This window comes from Apteryx rowi, unplaced genomic scaffold, assembly GCF_003343035.1.
Source record: "Apteryx rowi isolate R43461 unplaced genomic scaffold, aptRow1 scaffold_57, whole genome shotgun sequence".
Taxonomy (NCBI): Eukaryota; Metazoa; Chordata; class Aves; order Apterygiformes; family Apterygidae; genus Apteryx; species Apteryx rowi.
The window spans coordinates 3,065,795-3,089,735 of record NW_020450838.1 but is presented as its reverse complement, the minus strand read 5'-3'; the positions used below and the strand labels follow the sequence as shown (position 1 = coordinate 3,089,735).

The 23,941-nt window shown below is 35.8% G+C and overlaps 1 protein-coding gene across 6 annotated transcripts in view; it reads left to right on the top strand.

The window, feature by feature from the left end:
• Positions 1-23,941, top strand: part of PTPN4 (protein tyrosine phosphatase, non-receptor type 4) — a 96,126-nt gene that overhangs the window by 61,598 nt on the left and 10,587 nt on the right. For 4 of the 6 annotated variants that reach the window (XM_026082148.1, XM_026082150.1, XM_026082153.1 and 1 more), the window contains exons 14-25: positions 2,438-2,572; positions 3,923-4,081; positions 8,846-9,005; positions 12,099-12,182; positions 12,267-12,323; positions 13,686-13,842; positions 15,451-15,617; positions 17,367-17,457; positions 17,544-17,605; positions 18,421-18,567; positions 20,633-20,761; positions 22,289-22,437. In XM_026082148.1, the coding sequence (XP_025937933.1) occupies positions 2,438-2,572; positions 3,923-4,081; positions 8,846-9,005; positions 12,099-12,182; positions 12,267-12,323; positions 13,686-13,842; positions 15,451-15,617; positions 17,367-17,457; positions 17,544-17,605; positions 18,421-18,567; positions 20,633-20,761; positions 22,289-22,437 (1,497 nt within the window). The remainder of the gene's footprint in view (positions 1-2,437; positions 2,573-3,922; positions 4,082-8,845; positions 9,006-12,098; positions 12,183-12,266; positions 12,324-13,685; positions 13,843-15,450; positions 15,618-17,366; positions 17,458-17,543; positions 17,606-18,420; positions 18,568-20,632; positions 20,762-22,288; positions 22,438-23,941) is intronic. The other 2 variants (XM_026082152.1, XM_026082151.1) reach the window with 2 other exon arrangements.

Sequence of the window (23,941 nt, the reverse complement as noted above, 5' to 3'; positions counted from 1 at the left end):
AAAAAGTCTTTCCTATAGTCCACTTGCTGATTTTTCAGCGAAAGCGAGTAAGGTTCAATAGCTCCCTTTACATGTCAGTTAGAAAATACTGTATCTTCCTTCCTGTATTTAGCTAATAATACCTTTTGTTCACCAGCATTTTCCCTTTAGCTAGTCGTTTGGCAGTAGAATCTACCTCTTGCCAGAACTGTCTTTTGGTGCTCTTCTGCTGGCTGCAAGCTTATTTTCAGCAAAGTCCAGCTAGTGATAACCTTTGATTAATAAAAGAATAATGAACAGATAAATTATTAGACATGTTGTATTTAATTTCTGCTGGTTTCTTGTTATTTTACTTTTTCAGAACTATTCAAACATGCTACCGGTGTGAAGAAAAATGTCAAAAGTTGAGTTGTTCCCCGTTGAACCAAATTAAACAAATTCAAATGTTAGTTTAACTCGCATGATATCAAGCTAATTATTTTTGAATTAAATGAAAACTGTTTAAATACAGTGATATATACAAGGATACTGTATGTCTTATTCCTCAGGAAATGAAAAATTGATAATATTTTGCCTGTTTCAAAGTATCAATATACTTTTAGAATTTTTCAGCTGGCGTAAGGCCTGAATCACTAATGTTTAGAATAACCTATCTCATTTATCTGAAATTTCTGTAAGCTGTTGTGTGGTAAGTCTTTAGAACAGCAAAACAGTGTGCAATGCATGTTCGAAACTGCATGAGAGTCAAAAACGAACAATAACAACAATGATAAAAAAAAATGCACACACACCCCAAACATACATAAAACACCACTCCTTTAGTATTGAACAAATGCTGTTGGTATTAATAAGACACAGATGTTCCTGCATGTGGATATAGATTATTCAGTATGACACTTGGTTATTATTTTAGACTTTTTTGGTCATATTGAGGACAGTCTGCTAAAGGTGGTATGCCACAGGCTTGTGTTGAATTTAAATTCCATGAGAAGTGAAAATATGTCTGTGAGTAAAGTTCTCATTTTCAGAAGGATGCACTTTGAGAAATTAAGGAACTGCTGACACATGAAGCTTCTTGTTTCTGGACTTGCACTTTCAGTAAATCTGTAAGGTATTAATGGTGAGATAAAGAATAGTTACCACATCCCTGGATGACAGAAAAGCAGAAGTTATTTTGTGATACGCATTTATGGAACTGGGGAAAGGAATAGAGGAGAGAGCTGATACAGAAATACGTTGTCACCTTATTACGCAAAGTTAGAGACTACTGATGAAATTGAGATATCACTGGAGTAAAAGAGGATTGGGTAATGATACAGGAGAAAGTGAATTATATAGGACCATCAAAGTAGTAGAAGTAAAAACTCACTCATGCAAAATGCAAGGACATATTGTTTACAAGAATTTTTGTTGTTGTATCCAGCAAAAAATCTGGATATGTTTAGTCACAGGATGACCAAGTAATCCATGTGATGCTACTACGAAAAAGGCAACCAGAATTCTTGGATGCATCATCTGAGGAGTCCCAGTATAAAAGGGAAACACACTATTTCATGAGAGATTATGAATATAGTCTCATCTCTGCTCAAGAAAAATGAGGAAAAAAATGACAGAAGAGAAGAGCAGGTATCCTGGGATGACTGGAGAATGAGAAGAAAAAGAGTTTCCTCAGTACTGAAAAATGACAATCCATAGAAAATATTCTTTTCGTATAAAAACATGGGGATACCCACTTTTAACCTGAAGGACATTTCTAGCACAAAACCAAATGAAGTCTGGAAGTTGTCCAGGAAGAAGTTTAAAGAGGATGATTTTATCTGCCTTATTGGAGTCAAAACATGCACTGGAAGAAAGCATGTCACCCCAAAGAAAATCCCTGAGGGAACAAAGCCCAGCAGCTATGGTGATGGTTACCCTCCTTTGAGTTCTCCAGATTCTTTCGGAGTTTTTTGGACTGATGTTTCCATCTCTTTGTTCATCTATTAATCCTGAGATGGCTGAATAGTTTTATTACTTAGACCTTTCTTCATTTCTAAATTCAGACCTCTTGGTGACTACTGATTGACTCAGATCCTCTCTTTGAGGCATGGGAAATGGCTAATGAAGTTTAAGAGTTTCTTTTTCCATCTTCCCTGTCTCCTTCCCAGCTGACAGTCATCAAATACTATATACCTAAGTTATCCAAATGGGCCAGTTAACTTGAATAACAGAGTTGTCAAATGATGTTCTAACATCAGAGGGATTGATGCTCTTGTGCAAAGTCCAGAAAGTAGAGTGCAGGGTGTTGAGGAAATGTAGCACTGTCAATGTAAACATAGTTTTGCATTATATGTTTACTTTCTTCCATATAGTTTGGATTCCTATGATAGACCATCCGCAGTTTCCTGTTGTGCATTTTATATAATTTTGTTCTTACCTCCTATAATTTTTGGTCAGTCATTTTACTTTTTTCTTCCAGGTCCCCCAGTAAACCCTTGTCACGGAAATTAATGAGTGGGATGGACTGGGAAGTAGTGAGTAGGAACTCACTGTCTGATGACAGGTTAGAAACCCAGAGCCTGCCGTCACGATCTCCACCTGGAACCCCAAATCAGTAAGTAGAGTGGACGCTTCTCCCTATGGAAGTGACTGTCTGCCTCTAATGAAAGTAACCTACTGGTGTGATAGAAAAATTAATGCGTTACGGAGACAAACTTCACAAAAATATGTGCAGATTAGCTCTCTGGAACATTTACCTTCTCATGAGATAAACTATTTGAGGGTGAATTCTCATTCTAGGTGCTTCTCATTCAACCTATATAAAGTGTAAGATGTAGCACTTCATCATAGTTTTGAGAATTTCTTTGAGTTTTCTACAGCATAGTTAAAACTAAATTATTCGTTTGGCTGAGGGGAGGGGAAAATAAAATCTGTGTAATATTTTAGAAGTAATGATTCTGGATATTTTATTCATAGAATACTACTTTTTTTTTTAAATAAACGTTGGAGAAAGTTACTTCATCAGAAATCCTTGCAGGTTTATCTCCCTCAGTTTGTCTGCATTTCTTTTATTCCTTTCAAAGCTCACACTTCTCACATGATAAAGGTTTCTGTTTTATGTTTATTGTTAGTGAGAAATCATTCCTGATTTCTTTTGGAAAATAACCAGTTTTCCCAGTGTGCTGAAACTGCTTTAGAATCAGTATTATCCAATTTTATATTGCATAAATCCTAAAGGTTTAAGATCTTTCGCATTGCAGCATATTATTCAAAAGAATGTTGTTGTAAGCATCCATAGCACTTTAAAATGATTAAAAACGTTGTGTAATGATAATGCTTATACCTTAACATAAAAAATCATGCAAGTTTCAAAGCATTTTAAGAATAATACATATGTCACTATGCTAATTTTCAAATGGGAAAATTGGGTCACAGAAATGAAAGGGCTCTAAGAGTAATGTTTGTGGTTGTTCTGGGAGGAGATGCTAGGGATGAAATGTTGATCTGGCTGAATCCAGGTTCAGTTCTGTCATGAACTTAACAGAGCCAGGATTTTTCATCTCATTGACTCAGTCTCACTGACAGTCAGTCCAGTAACCTGTTCGTTAGACCATATTACTTTCAGGGTTCTTTAAAAAATAACCAATTTGAAAAATACTAGCCATGTAGTGTTATGAAAATAAATTTTGGGCACTTTGAATAAGAAAATTATGAAGCATAGCATGTTCATTTGGCAAAATAGTTGTTTTAGTGATTTTTGAAACCACAAAGCACAGTATTTCAGAAAAGAATCACTCAAATAGAATTAGTCATTGCTTAAATTATTTAATAAAACTATGATTATGAACATATGCCTGCACTGAGGGGAAAAGCCATTGTTTTAGCATGCCTGTGTAGTGCTGTAAGAAATGTAGATTAATAATGAGATTTTTTTCACACTGCATAGCTATGCTTTCCCTTGTAGTCGCAACTCTGCCTTCACTCAAGAAGGAGCCCGTTTACGACCCTCATCAGTTGGACATTTAGTGGACCATGTGGTTCACKCTTCACCAAGTGAAGTATTTGTGAATCACAGATCTCCATCTTCCACCCAGGCTAATAGCATAATACTGGAATCATCACCGTAAGTGCTGTTGGTTGTTACTGTATGATAGCATGCAGAAATTAAAAATTAAATGATACTGGAGTAAAGGCCTATATATGACATGTTCCTGGTGCAGGATTGTCATTCATTTTTGTCAGTGTAAATGTAGGTGTAAATGTAGGTGTGCTGTAATATGACCATCACTGGCTGGATGAGGATGCAAATGGTATTTTTGGTAGAACTTTAAGTTGTTTTGTGATACAGGTTTTTAATTCCCATGAGTTTGGAAATTTTGGTTTTTGTCAAGGCACAGAAGTAAAAATGAGCTGTACAAATTACTTAAGAGTCAAAATACATTTTAGGTACCCCAGCTTTCTGAGGTTCTTCGCATGCTTTGAATTTAGTTACAGAATAGTATCTTTAATTTTTTAAAGATAGCACTTTTAATATTTAACTTAGCAGAAAAAAAACTATGGTACTGCAGATCTACCAGTGCTATGGTGGGCAAAACGAAAAATAGTATTACACATAAAGTTCAGAAGGATAACATAGCTTTTGTAGATGTGAATTACGGAAGGCTTCCTTTCTCATTGCAGCACTTCTCTTGCTTTACGTAGTTGCAATCTAACAGACTGTACACTGGTTTAAAATTAAAATTAATTATTATAGAGGAATGCAAATGAAAGCTTCTCTTAGCAGGAATTTTGTGCTTGTGGGAAAGCACATTTATTTCCAAACAAAAAAAAAGTGAGTTATTCAAAGATTTGAAATATTCAAAAAGTAACTAGTGGCCACAGTACAGATGATTTGGAAAAAAGGTGCACATCTTACTAACATTTCTACCATATCTTTCATTATTGATATATACATATAATACTATACCTATCCTCATAATTTTGTATGATCTCTGCAAGCAAGGAAATTGTGCAAATGGTGCAAATAGTTCCCAGCTGAGATCTATAAAATAACACATAATTACATGTTTTTAAACAATATGTGTATCTCAGGAAAAATTATGCTGGGAAGATATTTGGACACTGCTTTAAAACTTTACTTGGACTGTAACTTTCATTTTTTCAAATGTGCAGAATTGTTCATGGGGAAAAAATATTTTTTTCTTTAAGTTTTGTAAAATAATACAAGTTTTTTTTTTTTAATAAAATGCAATAGTTACAACTCGAACATCAGGTAGTTGTTTAACTTTCAGTGTTAAAGTCAGTCTTTTGCCTGATAATACAAAATTCCTTTTCTTCGTGGGCTTTTTTTCACCTATTCACAAGGCAAAGGAGTCTCAAAACCCGAACACTTGTGACTGTTTTCTTATATTTGAATTTTACTGTACTAAGGCTGCAGAGAGTCAGGCGCTTTCTGTTCCAAAGCAATTGAAGCTAGCTAGGAGAAACACCTACCGAACGGTGGAGAGATACAGTTCTTAAGTGCTTTCTCTTCTATTCATATGCCTTTACTCTAAATTACTATTTCAATAAAACTGTAATAAATGTTCCTGACTGTCATTTGGGCTTGTTTATTAACTACCTGATTTCTTGTAGAAGTCACCGTAGAAATGAATCTTAAAAAGAGAGGAAGTGGTTTTGCAAATTAGTTATGCTGCAATGGATGTTCTTTTTCATGATTTTGCACTTTTCATGCTCAAGAAGAAAAAATATTGTTCTTCTGTCACTAAGTTTTGTTTTTCCCCTCATAGGAAGGTTAAAAGTGGAAGCTAGGCTCCCAGTAGAGGTATCTAACGTAAGATATTTTTAAGAATGAGGATGCTGATTATCAAAAACTTATGAAGTAATATGGATTCAGGGTCTTATGAAAATCTCAGATGGTACATTATTGATCCAAGTTTTGAGATTGATGAAAGAAAAAGAGTCATGAAGTCTGTATTAACTTGTATAATTTGAAATTACGTTGTTTTACAGTCCGAAAACCAATTTCCTAAACATTATGAGCTTTCTGAGTGGGAAAGTCTGAGTAAGCAGTTTGTAAGTTGGGGACTTTAGAATCTCTCTGCTAAATTATTGAAATTTGTATTTATGGATCAAGTCTGTATATGTAAGAAAGTAACATGGCTCGCCTGACAGGCTGTAGGTTAGTAATCTCTTTAAGGATGGACTAAATATAGTTTAAAAAAAAAAAAAAGTGTTTCAATGCAATTTAGAAGGATATTGCAGCCTAAATAATGCAGTCTTTAATTCTGTATTTTTGTCTTCATCTGCATGTGCTATTTGAAAGTAAATTGAGATATTTCTGCTTGTAGTTTACTGAGGTAATTACAACCTTAAACTCCAAAAGCCCATGATAGATGTTCAGCTTAATAAACTTACGGGGATGTTTATGAACCTTTTTGTTTAATACGCTAGAAGGTCAGACCGGATATCTACAACAAAAATACACAAAGCTTGTCTGCGCGAGGTTTTGTGCGTTATTTCATTGCTATGCAAATTGCCGAACGCAGGAGCGGGGAGCTGCTCTGCCTGCAAAATAGGCTGCTGTCACTGGGCCCGGGCAGGAAGGGCAAAGCTGGCTGGGCAAACACAAAGCGGGGAAGTTTTTGCCCAAGGCTCGATTGTGTTAGTTCTCACAACTCATTATGTTAATATATTGCGGGAGTTTCATTGCTACTGCTAAAATGCTCTTTTAAGTTGCTTTTGAAATGTTTTCTATAGGTTTGTATGTTCTGTAGGAATTTATTTGTGTTTGTTGACATGTATGTACAGGCGTCTGGTCAAACAGAAGATGCCATCTTTTACTTTTTAGTGGAATTGCTTCTTTTGTGTCTCTATGGATGTTCCCCCCCCTCCTTTTTTTTCTTCCAGGTTAAAACTCCCAGGAATTATCATTGCAGGAAAATATATGGCTATCTTGCCCTTTACTTAAAAGGCTGAATAACCCATGCTGGCCAGACATGAAAGAATAAATACGTAGAGAGTTAAAAAGCTCTGGCTGACCTTTGTAAATCAATAATTTATAGTTGCCTTGAAAATTCATTTTGCAAATGTTGGCAAGCRCCGTATTTTTCTCTCTCTGCAATGGGAAATGTATGTGTTTTTCAAAGTGAAATATTCCTTTTTGCTCTCCGTTATCATGCTTTTTGGAAGATGTTCATTACTTACTTTATATCATTTAGACTTTCCTTTTTACGTGAAGCCGTGTATCTGGGATCTGCTGTTCTTTAATTGCACAGAAACAAATTGTACAGTATGGAATTTAATGCGTTATTGCCTTAAGTTTTCTAACTTGCAGCAACATGAAATGTAGTCTGAGAGCCTCACAGTTTTCCATGGCTAAACCAAATCAATTCAGTAAGACAATTTGCGTGATTACTTTTTTTTTTTTGTGTGTGTGTGTGTTTAATCCTACCACTTGCTGAAAATGAAAGGGGCAGTGTCCTCCTTCTGCCTCCTGGGAATGTACTTTCCTCCACTTAAAATTACTGCCCCGGTGCTGAGGCCCACGTTGCTGAACGGGCAGAGGGCGAAGCAGGGTCCCTCCAGAAGGGCAGCGCGTTTTGGGTGCTGGGCAAGCTGCATCAGCCCGGGGGGAGCACCAGAGCCGCTCGAGGCAGCACCCAGCACGCGTGCGGGTGAAAGAGGGAACGGCACCACTGCTTCTCGCGGTGGCTTCTCCTTAGATTTAGCTGTAACCTCTAACTTCATTCTTGGTGGCTTTTGGATTTGCCACTACTATCAGTGGGCTGTTGGCATAAGTAGCTAAATTACTTAATAATGTGTCTTAATGTGGTTGGCAGGGAGAAAAGCATGTAGACTTGCTGGTATTTAGAAACTGGCGTTCAAACTAAATTAATGGGAGCTATGTGCTAACTGCCCTTTTGGGCCTCTAAAAACATTCTTAATTTTTAAGTATAAAGCCGTATAATGAAAGATGAATCATATTTATGTAATACAAATTATACAGTTAAGCTTTTATTCCAAAAGGAGTAATAAAGGAAATTATCCATATTATGCATAAACACAGTRAACATTTTTATTAATTTATGGAACAGTGCTTTGCAGATCTAAAACAGAAATATAAGGTTTCCCTATTTTGTTCTTGGTGTTGGTGTTAAAGCTCAACCAAAAAATGTGTTATGAAGCCCATCTTGACAAATATTTTAAAGCTACATGTGTTTCAAAAGGAAATATGTTTAAGCAAAAATAAAAATAAAGTTATCTTGAAATGTATGCATATACTTTAAATTGAAAAATTGAAACTTCAAAACTGTCATCTCCAGTGAGCTTTTCAAATTAGTGGGGGGGGGATATTTGAGTTGACGCATTTGCACTCCATTTATGTATTTTTTAGATCAAAACCCCCAAAATAGCATAGGAATGCAAATTATGCTGCTTGTTTGTTTTTAAGGTTTAAATGGCAGGCATTAATTTAAGATGTGAACTAACTGATTTTCTTATTGGGGAATATATATTAAGAAAGATATCTATTTTAGAAATAAGATTTTATGAAGACTACAGAGTATAAAAACAGTGGATTTTACAATTTTCAAATATAAAGTGGGTTAAGAGTGCTTAAAACATTTTAAAAAGCAGTCATGCATAAAAAATGAACTTACTAGATCTGTGCGCAGTTGCTTTTCGAGAAGAAAACAGCATCACTTCCAAACATACACTTGAACTTTGCTGCACTACAATAGATTTTTGTAGTTCTAAAAATATATACATATATTCAGCCCTCAGGCTCTGGGTTTCTTCTAGCAACTTGTTTAGTTCACTTGGAATCTTAAAAGAACTGTCAATATCTAATTATTGTTCCGCTTCATACTTTTGTTTTGGCATTTAGATCTCAAGAGACTCCTATAGATGGGCAGCCTCCTGCGTTACCACCCAAACAATTTAAAAGGAACAGTTGGAACCAAATTCATCATTCACACTCACAGCAAGAACTGGATAACCATATTAATGAAACGTTTGATGTTCCTGTGTCGCCTGAAAAATCCACAGTAAGTTGTTGGATCCAGTTTAGTTGTTCTGTTTTTTATCTGAATGATAGTCCTACTTTTCTCAAGCTCRATTCTGATACCTTTAGGAAGTTTTCATGTTTGTGCATTACACTGAAGCATTTCCCTTATGCATACCGTCTCTTTGCTAGCTCCCACTGTTTTTTCCCATCTGCAGGAGTAATCCTGTGTCTGTTGTCACGATACTACATTGGGATGGGTATACAAAACATTTTAGGGATGTCCTTATAACGTTCAGGTGGCTTTTCAGCACTTGCAGAGTGCTCTTATTTGAGGAGTCATTTACCATCAGTGGTAAAGAAGACATTGTAGATAATGGTGCTGGTCTGAAAAAATGTGTTTAATTTAGCTTCTTTCAAAAAGCTGAGCCTAAACCTGAAACTCATGCCTACCAGCTTTTAGAGCAGTTGGGTCAGGAAAGGTTTCTTGAATTCGTTGTAGAATTGCCAGTCAGAATCTCCAAGAAGGAGACGCTCCCAAGAGGCTTGCAGTGAGGAATGTGAAGATCTAAGCAAAAGTTCCTTTTCCACATTTAAGCATGTCCTAGATGAGTAAGCTAGTCAACTGATTATTGTCTCACAGGGGTGAGATCTAACTGATCGTTTTTGTGAGCTTTGTCCCTACGAAAGTTTTCAAATGGTTCTTGGTTTTATACTGATGTGAGGCAAGAAACATTTTGTGGGATGGGAAAACTGTTTAACATCTAGATATAGTAAATACTGTAAAAACAGTTTTACCAACCTCAAGCATTTAAAACTATGAGTCAGGCTCCCCAAACTGATATTTTAGAAATGTCTTTGGGTTGTTTTTATTTGCATTCTGAGCTCTAAGCCTATGATGTTCTCTCAAGCCTCACTGTAAAGTTAAGATTCGCATAAAACTATTTAATTCCTTATGTGGGGATTTAATAAAACACACGAAAGTGAAACTCATAATTTATAAGCATTTTTGCAATGCTGTAAAAGTTTGGCTGTAATTAAATCATGAAACAGAATTTCTAAAAACGTTGTCCTGCTAGTGCTTACCTGAGTCATATTAAAGTTCTTTTCGGTTCTGAAAAATAACACCACCTTACTCACCAAATCTTTCTGCTCTGCATTCAGTTATCTTTCCTGAAATGACAAAAATAACTTCCAGTTGGTTTTTTTTAAACTCCTTTTAGTTCTGCAAAACCAACACAGCTGTGTGAGAATGAGCTAGACTTTTTTCCATGTGCACTGTCAGTGTCATTGTTTGCTATGGTCCAATGCGTTACACTTATGCAGCCCCACTGAAGGCAGTATGCTGTTGTAATTGCAGATCTAATTTGGTCTGCTGATTGCTTTTTATTTTGGGTACTAGAGAAGAAGGAAAGCAGTATGACTCTTAAATTTTGTGAAATTATAAATGTAAGAGTTTGGGGTTTTTTCATAGTTGCTTTCCTGAGCCGAACGCACTTCAGATTCATGTACCGCTAAAATTTCTTCTTCTGTTCCATCGCAAATATTTTAAGGAAAAAATCCTCAACTTTTTGACTTCATTAAGCTGTCTGATTTCTTCTGTCTGCTGTATGGACAGAGAGTCTATTTAGAATGGTAGTGGGGCAGGTATGGAAATAACAGCTTTTTACTCCATCTGCAATCCGTAAGCATCCACTCTGAGAATGTCCAGCTCAAAAGTACTTGAACACAGGTCAGCCAGGAATCCCTGGAATCAGGTGGGTTAATGGTGGCATACAGGGCTCTCATCAGGGTTTTCACTGTAAACTGCTCCTCAGAACTGGCTGTTAAAATGGGAAATTATTATTCCCTTTTTGCCTGTGGAATGGCGTGGCAGCAGGTGTATCAAACTCTGCAAGTGAGCCCTTGKTGGTTGTTCATCCTGCCCAGGAACCGGAGTCCAGTCCCCTGTGCCAGTGCCTGGGGGCTAAAATGACTGGCATGTGTCTGGGGTTCTTGAGCACCCTTCCTTCTCGTTAGCCGATCTTGTGCTGTTACTCTCTTCTCCTGAATTTTTCAGCTTTTCATTACTATGAATGCATTGAGGATTTTTCTGCTTTGATTTAATCGAGAGCTTAAAATACCCAGAAGTGAGTTAGCTTTTGTGGGTTTTTTTTCTGGTTGTTATGAGCCAAGTTTAGTAGATTTCTTTAACCTATCGATCCTGTAGGTTTTGAATTTTCTTACCGTATAGGAATGTAGGTGCTTTGCTTTAATAAATTTGAATTTTGCTGCCTGTCTGCATGACTCTTTTGCTTGGGTATAATTTGTAACATTGAAAACTTCCTTGCAACAAATATCTTTAATAATCCTTCACATGCTCTAGTGCCATAGAAATACTAGCTGATCTTTGGTCTATGAAGTATATAAGTATTAATGGGAACAAACTAAAAAATCATTTCAATAGTAGTAAGTTGAATTTTCCAGATTAAAAAAAAAAAAGTAATATTCCCCAGTTTATTGGTCGTTCCTATGATAGTGTTGTCCTGATCAGAATCAAACCAGCAAAAAAAGCTGTAGCTACAGGAAGAGAATTCCTGTCTAAAATTGTCAGAGCTTGGTTAGTACAAAGTATGCGTCATACCTCATATTGCAGCACATCAGAAATAGGATTGGGGATATGGGATATGGGGTTTGCTGCTGAATTTGCCCCCACTTCTTATCATCATACTACTGTTACTAGAAACAGAAGTATACCCTCAGCTACCTTTTTTTTTTTTTAATCATAGTGCATTTTTATTGCAGGCCTTTTACTGCAGTCTCAACAAGTCTAGAATACTGCCTTTTTTAAACTCTGTTCGTCTTAAGACTGCTTGAAGCCAATTAGTCTTTTCTAATACTCTTTCTTTCTTACTTTGAGCTTGCTGCTGAAAGAACACACTTTTAATTATGCCCAAGACTTTAAGTGCATAAATCTTTTTCCTTCTCACTCAAGGTAAGTAAAGCAGTTTGCATTGTTACTTGATGCTTTCTCAAGTCTCCAGTATCAATTATTTGGTGAGGAAATTGAAAAATTGTTGTATATAATATTCTCAAAGTCTATAGTAACTATGAACAAATTATGTATAAATATACTTTTTTTTTTTTTTTTTACTAGCCCAATGGGGGTGTCCCCCATGACAATCTTGTTATGATCAGAATGAAACCAGATGAAAATGGAAGGTTTGGCTTCAATGTAAAGGTAATAATGCATTGAATCTCTTCATATCTGTAAAGATTGTTTCTGACAGTTATGATCCATGACTAATTTAATTAATTTTTAAAGGGTGGATATGATCAGAAGATGCCAGTAATAGTGTCCAGGGTAGCTCCAGGAACACCTGTAAGTTGTCAAAAAACATTTTTTTTTGATATCGGTTTGTGTGTATTTTGAAGTATGTGTTCAAAATTGATAATTATTTCTCAGCTGTCCATGAAAATAAGCTTGTGCTAATATTCTAGCAATGCAAATTACTGGCAATGAGGTTTTGATAGGGCTGTGTAACATAAAAGGAAAAGTTCTTCAATCATCAAAAATATGTCTTTCTTACTGAAACAAGATAAATTTYTGAAAATTACAGGGAGTTATGAATGTTCAGTATGCACCATTTCTTGAGCTGTTTTGTCCTAAAAAATGCATTCACTTTATTACTTTTTCAGAGGCATTCATATCATTTCACATAAATTATGTATTGAATCGTATTCTCTTAAAAATAACTAAAATGGCAAATCCCTCTTGTTTTAATGACAGATGTAGTTGAATAAAGCCAAGATTTAGATTAAAATCAGACATCATGAATCATTCATCAGGTCTGATTGTCTGTTGTTACTGGGGTTTAGTGACTATCGATAACGTCTTCAGACTAGGCACAATATTTTGTCAGTCGATTGCCAGAAATACTGACCTAGTATTAAGCTGACTGAAGTCAGCTCTATTTACACCTTTTAGAAGAAACTTGCGTGAACCATTTGCTTGCTAACGTTAAGAAATGCAGCATTTTTTTCTAGGTAGAACTACTGAAATGAGCACAGACAGCATTGTTCTTTTCTCCATTAATTATTTTCTCTAATGTGTTTTCTAACATAAGTAATTTTGGCTGAATGCTTTAAACAGCCAGGCTCCAAGGAGAAGATATTTGGTGATGGCATGTGTTCTTTCATATCTGCAACCGTGGTTGGATTATGATATAATAGTTATTTTTATTTGCCAGTTCCTCTTTCTTGCGTTACTTGGATCTGTGCGTTTTCTTTGATCCTTGCTGTCTTACTCCTGTCACGACAGTTGTGATGTGTGCTACTTGAAGCATTTAAGCCTGTGAAGCTGATTTGGACAAGGCTTGGTCATGTTGCTCCATTCCCTTCAGAGATTAGAGCACCCTGCTTTTTAATTGCCTATACAAAATCTGATTCAAACAGAGGAGCTCAGCCAGGCTTTCAGCTTCAACCAGAGGTGTAGACTAACAGCTGCAGAAAGATGTATTACAGTGACAGTCCCCTGCCAGCTACAAATTGATGCGTTCATGTGAATGGCACTGTCTCCYGTATTGTGCAACACTTAGATTTATCATTCGAATACAACGTGGCAACCATAGCAACTCGGCTGGTAGGATTCATGTMCCTGAGTGTAGTTATTTTAAGTTGATATTTTAAGGTGACAAAATGGAAATGGCTTGTTTGACGGGGTTTTTTTCTTTCTAYGTTGCAGGCTGATCTCTGTGTCCCTCGTTTGAATGAAGGGGACCAGGTTGTACTGATTAACGGCAGGGATATAGCAGAACATACCCATGATCAAGTTGTTATGTTTATTAAAGCTAGCTGTGAGAGACACTCAGGGGAACTTGTGCTCCTAGTTCGACCCAATGGTGAGTGATCTAATACATAATACAAAAAGAAAAAAAAAACTTGCCTTCATTTTCTAACCTTCATTTTGTGTCCTGAGATAGAATGCTTACAGTCCTTGTAAGAAGGAGTGCCCTTCCTTGAAAAAGAATACAAAATTGCAACAAGACAATCAATTCATCAAGATTTGCACAATAACATACTCTGAGAAACTGTGCATAAATAAATGTTGAAAATGAGTCAGAATCTCTAGATCTAGAGATTGAGTATCTCTAACAGAGAGCACTATTTTAAATTTTGTCCTCTCATTAATAAAAAAAAAAGTCCAGAAAAATATATATATTGAACACAATTTCTGAGGATGCTGTTATTGCTTCAAACCCCTGCCACCAACCCAACAGCGTTTGGGTGACCAAGTTGACCCTGCTTGAGCAGGAGGATTGGACCAGATGATCGCTAGAGGTCCCTTCCAACCTCAAATGTTCTGTGATTTGGTGAATGACTTTGGAGGTCAATATATGCAAAATTGTTCCATATGTTTTTAAAACAGTCCAGAACTACTGGTAACATTTCTACTTGATAATGCTTAATAGAAGAAGTGCTAAAAATGCAGTCTAAATAACAGCTTGTGCAATATATTCATGACATACACTGTTGGCATGTTGCCAGCAGATGGTTGCTGGGTTTAATTCTGTTCTGCATCCCAATCATAATACAGTCACACAGCAAAAAACAGAACGAAAAATAATATTTAATCAGAATAATTGAAATTAGAGTACCTCAGCCTGCTCACAAATTATTTTTCCTTTATTCACTTATTCGTGCTGATTGCTTACTTGTGTTCCCATTCTGTGTATGCAAGTTCTCTTGATGGTTTTGTACGCTTTCTTCCTTATTCATATRAAATAAAATGATGTTAACTTTGTTTACAAATTTACTAAGTCAGTATCCCCATGTGTGTTGATTATCTTTGTATTTTGAATAAAAACATTTGAATTTTAGAATTCAGGAGCTGCCAGTTTCCTCCTTCATTGTCATGTGACTTCATTTAAAGACAGGCTTTCAAACAGCATATGTTTGTTACATGTAGTAGAAGATGCATATTATATTTTTTGAGTTTATATTTATTTATAGTCRGGGTGTGCATACAGGATTGATAGAATTATAATGGCATATATTAATGCCATTTTATCAGGCAATCTGCATGTCTTCCCATAATTAGAGAAGCCTAAAGGAATAGATCAATACAAAATGAAATAAAAATAAGAATATAAATCCAACTGCAATGCCTTCAGAGGCATGATGTGGGAATCTGAGGTTAGTGTGTTGCATCAGACAAGGTAGGCTGTAATATGAGTTTTGATCAAATTTTAGGAGTATGGATAAGTTGATGTGTTTTCACTTAAAATGACTAATAAAAAATAGTTTTGTTGTGGGTTATAATGATCGCTAAAGGCAACATTCCCTTGCTGATGGGAATTAAAATCAGTGGGTTAATAAATACATATTTTTCTACAGAAGAAATACTTGTCTTTTTCTTTTGATTTGAATARATGGCTTTACTATTAGCATTAACTGAACTAACCAAAGAGCATATCATGTTCAAGCTGTCATATCTTTGTTTGCTATAGCTGTCTAYGATGTTGTGGAAGAGAAGCTGGAGAGTGAGCCTGACTTCCAGTACATCCCTGAGAAGTCTCCGCTTGATGGTGTCCATCAAGATGATAATGCTCTGAGGGAATCCATGATTCAGCTGGCAGACGGGCTTATCACTGGAACTGTTTTGGCTCARTTTGATGTAAGTACTGTGTTGTCTGTAGCTGCGTACAAGTTCCAAGTCTTTCTGGATAGTAATTATTTTAAACGGAACAATTTTCAGTTAAGTTTCAGTATGGTCAGCATCTTCTAACAAAATAATTGAGTTATGTTCTCAAAAGAAAGAATGACATAAAAATGTACTCCTTTGCTGAAATACTACATGTGCAAAGTTATCGCATAGAATAATCCTTATGTGCTACTTTTTTTATGTTGTTTCACTTATAAATAGCTTTATTGGTTGCTTACAGCTTTTTACAGTTATGAGGGGCCTATGCTGATGTAAATTATTTTTTTAATAAGGACAAAGATTGAAAAATCTATACCAAAGTCTGTGTTCTGTACTCACTTTCATTCCATATCTAAGTTAATATAGAAACTGAATCACAGCTAAACTGTTGACGTTTTATAGACAATTTTAGTGAGGGCAGATAAAATTACCAATAAATACAACCCTAATTTTAAGAATAGATAACAATTTTTTATAAACAGTTGATTTTTTTATGACTTATTTAAAAAGAACACTCCTAAGCTGCCCACAGCTAAAGTCTTTCTTCAGCRCTTGCTTGTGCCGTGATGGTATTCCAGCTGAGTACTGACACAGGCTGTGTTCGCTTTCCACCTTTTCTAATGCATGAGATCAAGTGACTTGAATCAAGTGGCAATATTTTTGTCAAGCACARTAGTGTGAATTCCTTGCCAAATGGAAGCCTAACATAATGTTACAATATACATTTATTAAAAAAAAAAAAATTCTTTAAAGCCTTTTTTTTTTGCCAGACTTTGCAGTATATGCATCTCATATATTGAATAGGTTTAGACTGGGAGCTATTCAATCTTATATAGGYGGCTTTGGTTTATATTTTTGAGTTGAAAAATATATGGATGTAGTGAAGCACAACTCCTAGACTCTTCATGTAGCTTTTTTATCGTGAAAATATGTCAAACTTCTCTGTAGGCTGTGTGTAGTCACCCAGGTGTGTTATACTGGGAGAACAAGTGTTCTGTAGTGGAAAAGTGGTTTAAAATCCCTCCTTAACCACACATTTTCAGTCTCTCACACGGGTTAGCGCTTCTTCCTTTCTGTCAATTCACCTCTTTTAGGAGTTTGCTCTAAAACAGACTATTTAAATTATGCAGACTTAAAGTTTTCCTAGTGCTTTTTGCATTAGTCTGGATCATGTCACTGGTACTGTTTGCAGCACAAGGATTGTGGCAATGCRTGATCAAAGCATGAAAGGGCAGAAACCTCTTAAAGCAGGTTTTGTGCAGGAGAARAATGGAGTGGACCTGTAGCCCGCAACTCACTGTACCCTGAATGAAGAATGGAAGGAGACCTGAAGCAAACTGAAACAACTGCAGTGTAGCTAGCGAGTCTATACACAACACGATCTGCTTGCCCCAAACAGCTGTGCGCAGTGTTAGAATCGGTTAACTCCCTTAGCCATCCATAATGCTGACTTTTGTCCAGATCAGTGTGTTTATGGAAGCTCRAGATTTAACGTTCAATTTGTCTTTGAAACAAACTGTGGCTCCATATTCTGATTATTTTCAGTGATCCCATAAAAGAACTAAATTCATACAGTGTTAGCTTTTGAGTTGAAAAATATTTCCATGTTCATTGAAGCTTTCTTTGTTCAGTCATTTATGCTGTAAAAGATATCTTTAGGCAGTAATACGCTAATGAGTCTTTTGCGTCTATTATGATCTGACCATCTTTTTTGTTTTCCAGCAATTGTATAGGAAAAAGCCTGGAATGACAATGTCTTGTGCCAAATTACCTCAAAACATTTCCAAAAATAGATACAGAGACATTTCGCCTTGTAAGTATGTGTGTTTGTGTATATGTTTTAAAAGTATTTTATTGTGGTTAGTAAATAAGTAACATCTTTCTAAAAAATTTTTTCAGATGATGCTACACGGGTTATTTTAAAAAGTAATGAAGATTACATCAATGCAAATTATATAAATGTGAGTAGTACTTTAAAAAAAAAAAAAGAAAGAGAAGCTTCTAACCTTAAGTAATTTTGCAGTTTTTCAATGGAAAACTCAATTAAAAAATCAAAATTAAGAGCAAAATTGTAATAAATCTGATCTAGACTAGAATGGCTGATAAAACCCTGTAATCAAATGGCTTGATATTTAGTGTAGATTTACTTATTTGCTAATGCTACAAGGTACATACAGGTGTTTTTATAAATGAAACAAAAAAGAAAACCCTAGGAGAAATTATCCCTCTACCAGAGGAACTCATTGCACTTTTCTGGTTGCGCATTGTGGCAGTAATGTTCAACATCAGTAAAATTTAACCTGAAAGAACTTACTCCTACATCCCTTTTATTGTCAGTAGCAACAAAAATACAGCTACTTACTTTTCCTTTCAGGAACAGAAAACAGAAATTAGATTCCAAGATTAAAAGCTAAAGAATAGAAGAAGTTTGCACTTAAATTATTTGCAAACTGTTGTCATTTTCTTGTATGTTTCTTGGGTTTTTTTATCATTAATCTTGATTGCATGGGTTCATAGCAACTAAGTAACTGTCAGTTAATGTATGAAGTGCACTTGGGTCTTTGCAAGTCTTCAGTGAGAAGCAATTTAAAGCATTTTTATCTGTGCCAATTCAAATTGACAAACTTACGGTAAACAGAATTAATACAGTTGATGATTTTTTTCCACATTATTTTGTACATATTCACTAAACACTAAATCTCTGATGCCTAAGTTATGTTTGTCATGAGGATGAAGTTCTGTAAGGATTAAAATAATGATTTTTTTCTTCTCTTAGATGGAAATCCCTTCTTCCAGTATAATAAACCAGTACATTGCTTGTCAAGGTCCATTACCGAACACTTGTCCTGATTTTTGGCAGATGACTTGGGAACAAGGCTCATCTATGGTTGTAATGTTAACTACTCAAGTTGAGCGGGGCAGAGTAAGTAAAAGATTTCCTTAAATACCACTTGCATAGTATTCTAAAAATCTGTTGGTGATTGCCCTTTAAAAGATTAGAGGAAGATACTWTTATTACGCTAATATGTTTTTGGTATTTTTTTTAATGGCAGTGCATTCTGCAATGCTTAGTACTATTGCAATCACRACTCCTACATTTTAAACCTTTTGCTATTGTTCATATAGTTAATCTTAAAACTTTGTTCAATGCTCAGATACATTGAAATTTTCATGTATTTCTTAAAATATTTATAGGCTTCTTCATTTGAATCTTTATTGTAAAGCAAAAAACTAGAATTTACTTAGGAGTTTTTTGTCTAAACTTCAAACGAAGACACTTAAAGAAGCTTCATCGGTTTTTGTAGAGTAGTTCTTTGATATGCATTGGTTAATTCTTTAAGGCAGCCTAAATCATCTTTGTAGCGTTAAGATCACATGCCGTTATTTGATGGCTATCTGCAAGAGAATACCTGATAAGATGAAAATCTAAAATTTTTCACAAAACATGCTTCTGTGGTTATAAGTATTTGTTTAATCATATGAAAGAATCATTATACTTTCTTAAATCTCTTTCATGCTAAAACCTGTAGAAGTGCAGAGCATTAGCCATAAAAGAGTTAAGGAAATGTGAAGTACTAAAAATAATTGTGTATGGTGCCATAAAAGGCTTCAGCCCTCCCCCGCCACCCACTGCAACCTCACAACCTGTAGTTTGTCCGTGGTAGCTTGATTCATTGTGTAGTCTTTGTTCTTTGGAGACAGGCAAAACAATCGTATCTGGTCACATACACAGTATAATTCCAAAATTAACCAGGTTTGTAGTCTGGAGCATTCACAGTAGCACTGGATGGTTGAATGCATGGACAGAAATGACAGACTGAAACAAGTTTGATGGAATTTCTCCTAATTTAGAATTTCTTTTGATGATGGATTTACAGTAGGTTATGGGTGCTCTGATCAATTAAGACTTTAGTTCAACTGTGTGTATATAGTCTAAATTTTTTTAATAACCATGTATTTGCTGTGGGAGGTCAGGCCTCTAAATATAATTAAAATAATTAAAGGGGAGTTGTAATGGTTTTAAACCATTTTTCAGTGACTCAACATTAGCATGATGCTGCCTGCTCCCAAATAAAAACGATTAGAGGGAATTTCAGTACAAGTGCCCTTTTAATATATTGGAATTTTCTTTGCAGACCTGCTAAGAACAGACTTGCAATAGCAGTTCTCTGAGGTTTCCCCACCCCCCTCAGTAACGACATTTGTGGAGTTCTTTGGAGACCTGCTAAATACTGAAATAAAAGGACTTATCTGTCTTATACCCATAGGCAGAGACTCCCTGCTCTAAAGTTGATCATGAGGCAACTGACATCTCTATCCCACTGCATGCCGGGATGTCTCAGGGGAGCAGGAAGTCTGCAAATCTGGCTGCTCTTAAAGAATCGCCAGGTGGTCGGAAAAATGAAAGTACACTTGAGCTGAAATGACCTCACTAGTCAGGCATTTAAGAAATATATCAGAAAGTCTTAGTTTTTAAAGTTTGCATTTACATTTGATAGCTTTATCAATAGGCTTTGAAGTCCACTGTCTGCATTCCCCCAGTTTCTGCGTTAGTTTAGCAACTTGTTGTTTATGGCCTTCCTGTTCTTTTCATACGTTTTCTCATATAAATGTGCTTTGAGAGGATTAGTTTAGGATTTTAGAAGTCAGAAATGTTTATAGAGCAGCTCCTCTGCCACTCGTGTTGAGACAAAATATTTTATAGACATACCTTTTAAAAGTTGTACTGAAATGTAAAGGCACCCATCATCAGTTATACTAACCTCAAGAGCTGGTGCCTGTGTCCTGTTGAAGAGAGGAGCAGGAAACCTCCGTGATACCAAACAGACTGTGTTATTTCATTATGGCTTATGAAATAAGGTAAGTTAACAGTAATTACAAAGTGATAAAATAGTCTTTACTGAATAAAGGTATAAGGAACTAGAGAGAATAAAAATAATACTCTGTGAATCTAAACACAGACATCTTTAAAAATGTGTTGACCTTAGGTTAAATGCCATCAGTACTGGCCAGAGCCGTCAGGAAGCTCATCGTATGGGAACTTCCAGATTACCTGCCATTCAGAAGAAGGAAATCCTGCTTATGTCTTTCGAGAAATGACACTGACTAACCTGGAGGTAAAATCATAATATATTTTGTTTAAACTGAATTTGTGGAATCCTCAATGTTAAACTACCTAGTCAGACTTTCTTTTCAGGTTGATGGCATATCCACATAGAACTGTTTGTTTCTAGAAGACTTTAGAAAACTAGTCTTACTGCCAAGTACTTAGTTCATATAAGTTCTCTCTCAGAATGATAACTTTTCATTAGCAAAATGTGCTTACTGGCCAAATCACAAGGATTCCGTTTCCATAATCTTCTTAATTGGTTTTGAATCACATTAAAAATGTGTTAATATTTGTCTGAAAAAAATCTTTATTGGTGTCTTTAATGCCCTGGCCAAAGAAAAAGAGTAATTAAAGAAGTTGAGAAACTTGTTATTCCCTTGATGTTTTCAAAACACCAGACATTAGAGGTATTTCATTATTGCTACTGAAAAATCTCTCTCTCTAGAGGCAAACGCTTCTTAATTCCAGCTTGAAGACTCTGCAGCCTGTGTGCAAGTAGATTGAAGATGAATCCTGCTGAGGCATAATGAATTAGGATTGGCTACTAGAAGTAAACAAGGGCCTTCTAGGACATGCATATCATGATTTTCAGGGCATGTGCAATTTTCGCAGCTTCCCCAGGTAGCATTTCAATCTCAGGAATTTTTGGAAATAGGTATCTGGAATTTAGTTCACATGTTTGTTTCTCACTGCTTGGATTTCCAGATCAGATGCCAGTTTTACAGAGCTGCCTTGTAGTCAGTTTGCAGCTAAAAGTCCTTTTCTGTGTGCTGTTGAGACAGTTGCCCATTTATTATCAGCAGTGGAACCTCTGTGGATGATTTCAGGCCAAAAGATTACTTCTTGTGTGGTGACTCCTGTTCTGTGAAATGCTGCTTTTACACAGATTGTACAGCCTGTCCCCTCCGATAGTCAGAGGCAGATTGTTTGTTCGTGATTTTTTTGGGTGCCGGGAGGAGGAGGGAGTGGGAAAACTAAGTCATTCTGCACTTGATGTGTATATATAGTATGCTAGATAAAATTAGAGATGCAGATAAGGCCAAAACAATACTGCTGTTCACACCGAGTCTGAAGGAAGGCTTTTATGCCTGAAAGGCCCATCTCCCCCCRCCCCACCACCACCAGGTCTGTCATTTGATCCAGTAAGATATTACCTCTGCTTGCTTAACTTRCTTTGCTAAAATTTGGGACTTACATTCTTCTTGTACTTTTAGTGGTAAGGTTGTCCATTTGTATCCTTGAACTATTTGCTGTTACATAAAGTGGCATTCTTTTAACCTGTTGTAGATAAACACATTTTTACGTTGCCTATTACGTGTTCTGTTATGCTTATTTTGTTTTCAATGAAAAAATGTAATTGTAAAATCCAGGATGAACAATAATTGACATTAATAAAGCTCTGCTAATTGCCTGAAGCTGCTTTTATTATGGGCACAAGTTGTTGTAAGCGTACCATTGATTTTTTTCCCCCATTATTGTTTTTTTTTTCCATGGGACCTTAATTATCCTGAACAAATTTCGTGTCGCTGATCAGAAGGAGGAAAGCCGCCAGCTAACCCAAATTCAGTATATMGCATGGCCTGATCATGGGGTTCCTGACGATTCGAGTGATTTCCTAGATTTTGTGTGTCTTGTGCGAAAGAAGAGGGCTGGCAGAGAAGAACCTGTTGTTGTTCATTGCAGGTATTCATTTTTTTCCAGCTTTCCTAAATCATCAAACCGAATTTATTTTTTGTCAAATATTTTTTTCTGTGCTTTGTTGKTCAAGTGAATACCTAGTCGTGTATCTGCTCTAGGGAAGACAAGAGAACTCAACATATAAATTAAACAGTTACTTTTTCTTAACRTGATAATCACATTTTGGTAAGCAAATATTTTGAGTGTTTACTAGTATTGATCTGTTATTTAAGTAAAATGCTTGTGAAAGTCTATATAGTAATTCAGGGAGATATGGCAAAAGATATTTAGGGAACTTTTCCTTTTAGTGACTGTTCTTCAGAGTTCTAGAAGAGCCAGATAAATAATCCATAGCAGGAAATACAAATGGTAAATGGAATAATGAAATAAGACAACTTTCACTAAAGTTTGCAGATTCTCAGGCTACATGATATTTTGATATGTACATTAAGATGACACATTTTTCTCAACCATTTATCTTTTTCATTAATTAAAATAACRATTACTCGGATTTTTATGTATACCTGAAATGTGTTTCTGTATGTGCTGTTCTTGTGAGGTGGTTTTTAAAAGCATTCTGCATTCCTATAGTAAATTTCAAAATATTAATTCTTAAAATACCTAATTAAGTAAACTAAAATAATGAGCAATGCCAGATGTCTTCAAATGAACGTACACTACACCAATTCTTGGTTAGTAGTTCAGTGAACAAAATTCGACCTCTAACTTTCTGACCACTGTCCAGACAGTTAATGTTCCTGAGTCAGATGTGCATTTTCCTGTTTCAGTTGCAGAAAAACAGAGAAGTTTAAGGGATAAAATCAGTTTAAACATTATCTAACCTACAAGTAAACCAGGCATTATAGCTCACTGGAAGTGAGTTAATCTTATCTGTAAGCATTAGTCTATTTTATYTGTAGTAGGATACCTTTTTCACTCATCCTGTAAATAAAAAGTGTAGCAAAGAATATTCTTCGAGGAACAACTGTTCTTAATCAAACTAAGGGTGAATGTACCCAGTGTTCTGCTTCCACCAATGATCATAAGCAGATGCCTCAGGAAAAGTAAGAACAGAACAAGGCTATATGGTGCTTCTACCTTCTTTCTTTTGAGCTTCCAACTATTTTCAACTTAAAGAAGTTCCTGAACTGGTTACGGTTTGTCTATTTAGTAACCCCAAGGCTTTTCTTTTCCAAATACATTTCTATTCTTGTTCTTGAGCTCGTGCATTCTTGCATTCCTGTCCTTTGGCAAAAAGATCCACGTATTTGCATCTGAATTTTTTTTTTAAAACAGTTTAGTTTGACAGTTTCTAATTACTGTACTGGAAGAGATGGTTAACCACCCACCCTGTCCATGCCATTCATGATTTTCTTGTCTTCTGTCATGTCTCAGTGTTCCCCCTCCATCAGTCATTTCTCRTCCAAGCTGAAGAGTCCCAGCCTACTTGATGTTTATCATATGGAAAATGTATCACACTTATCATCCTTGTTGCCATTCTCTGAATCTT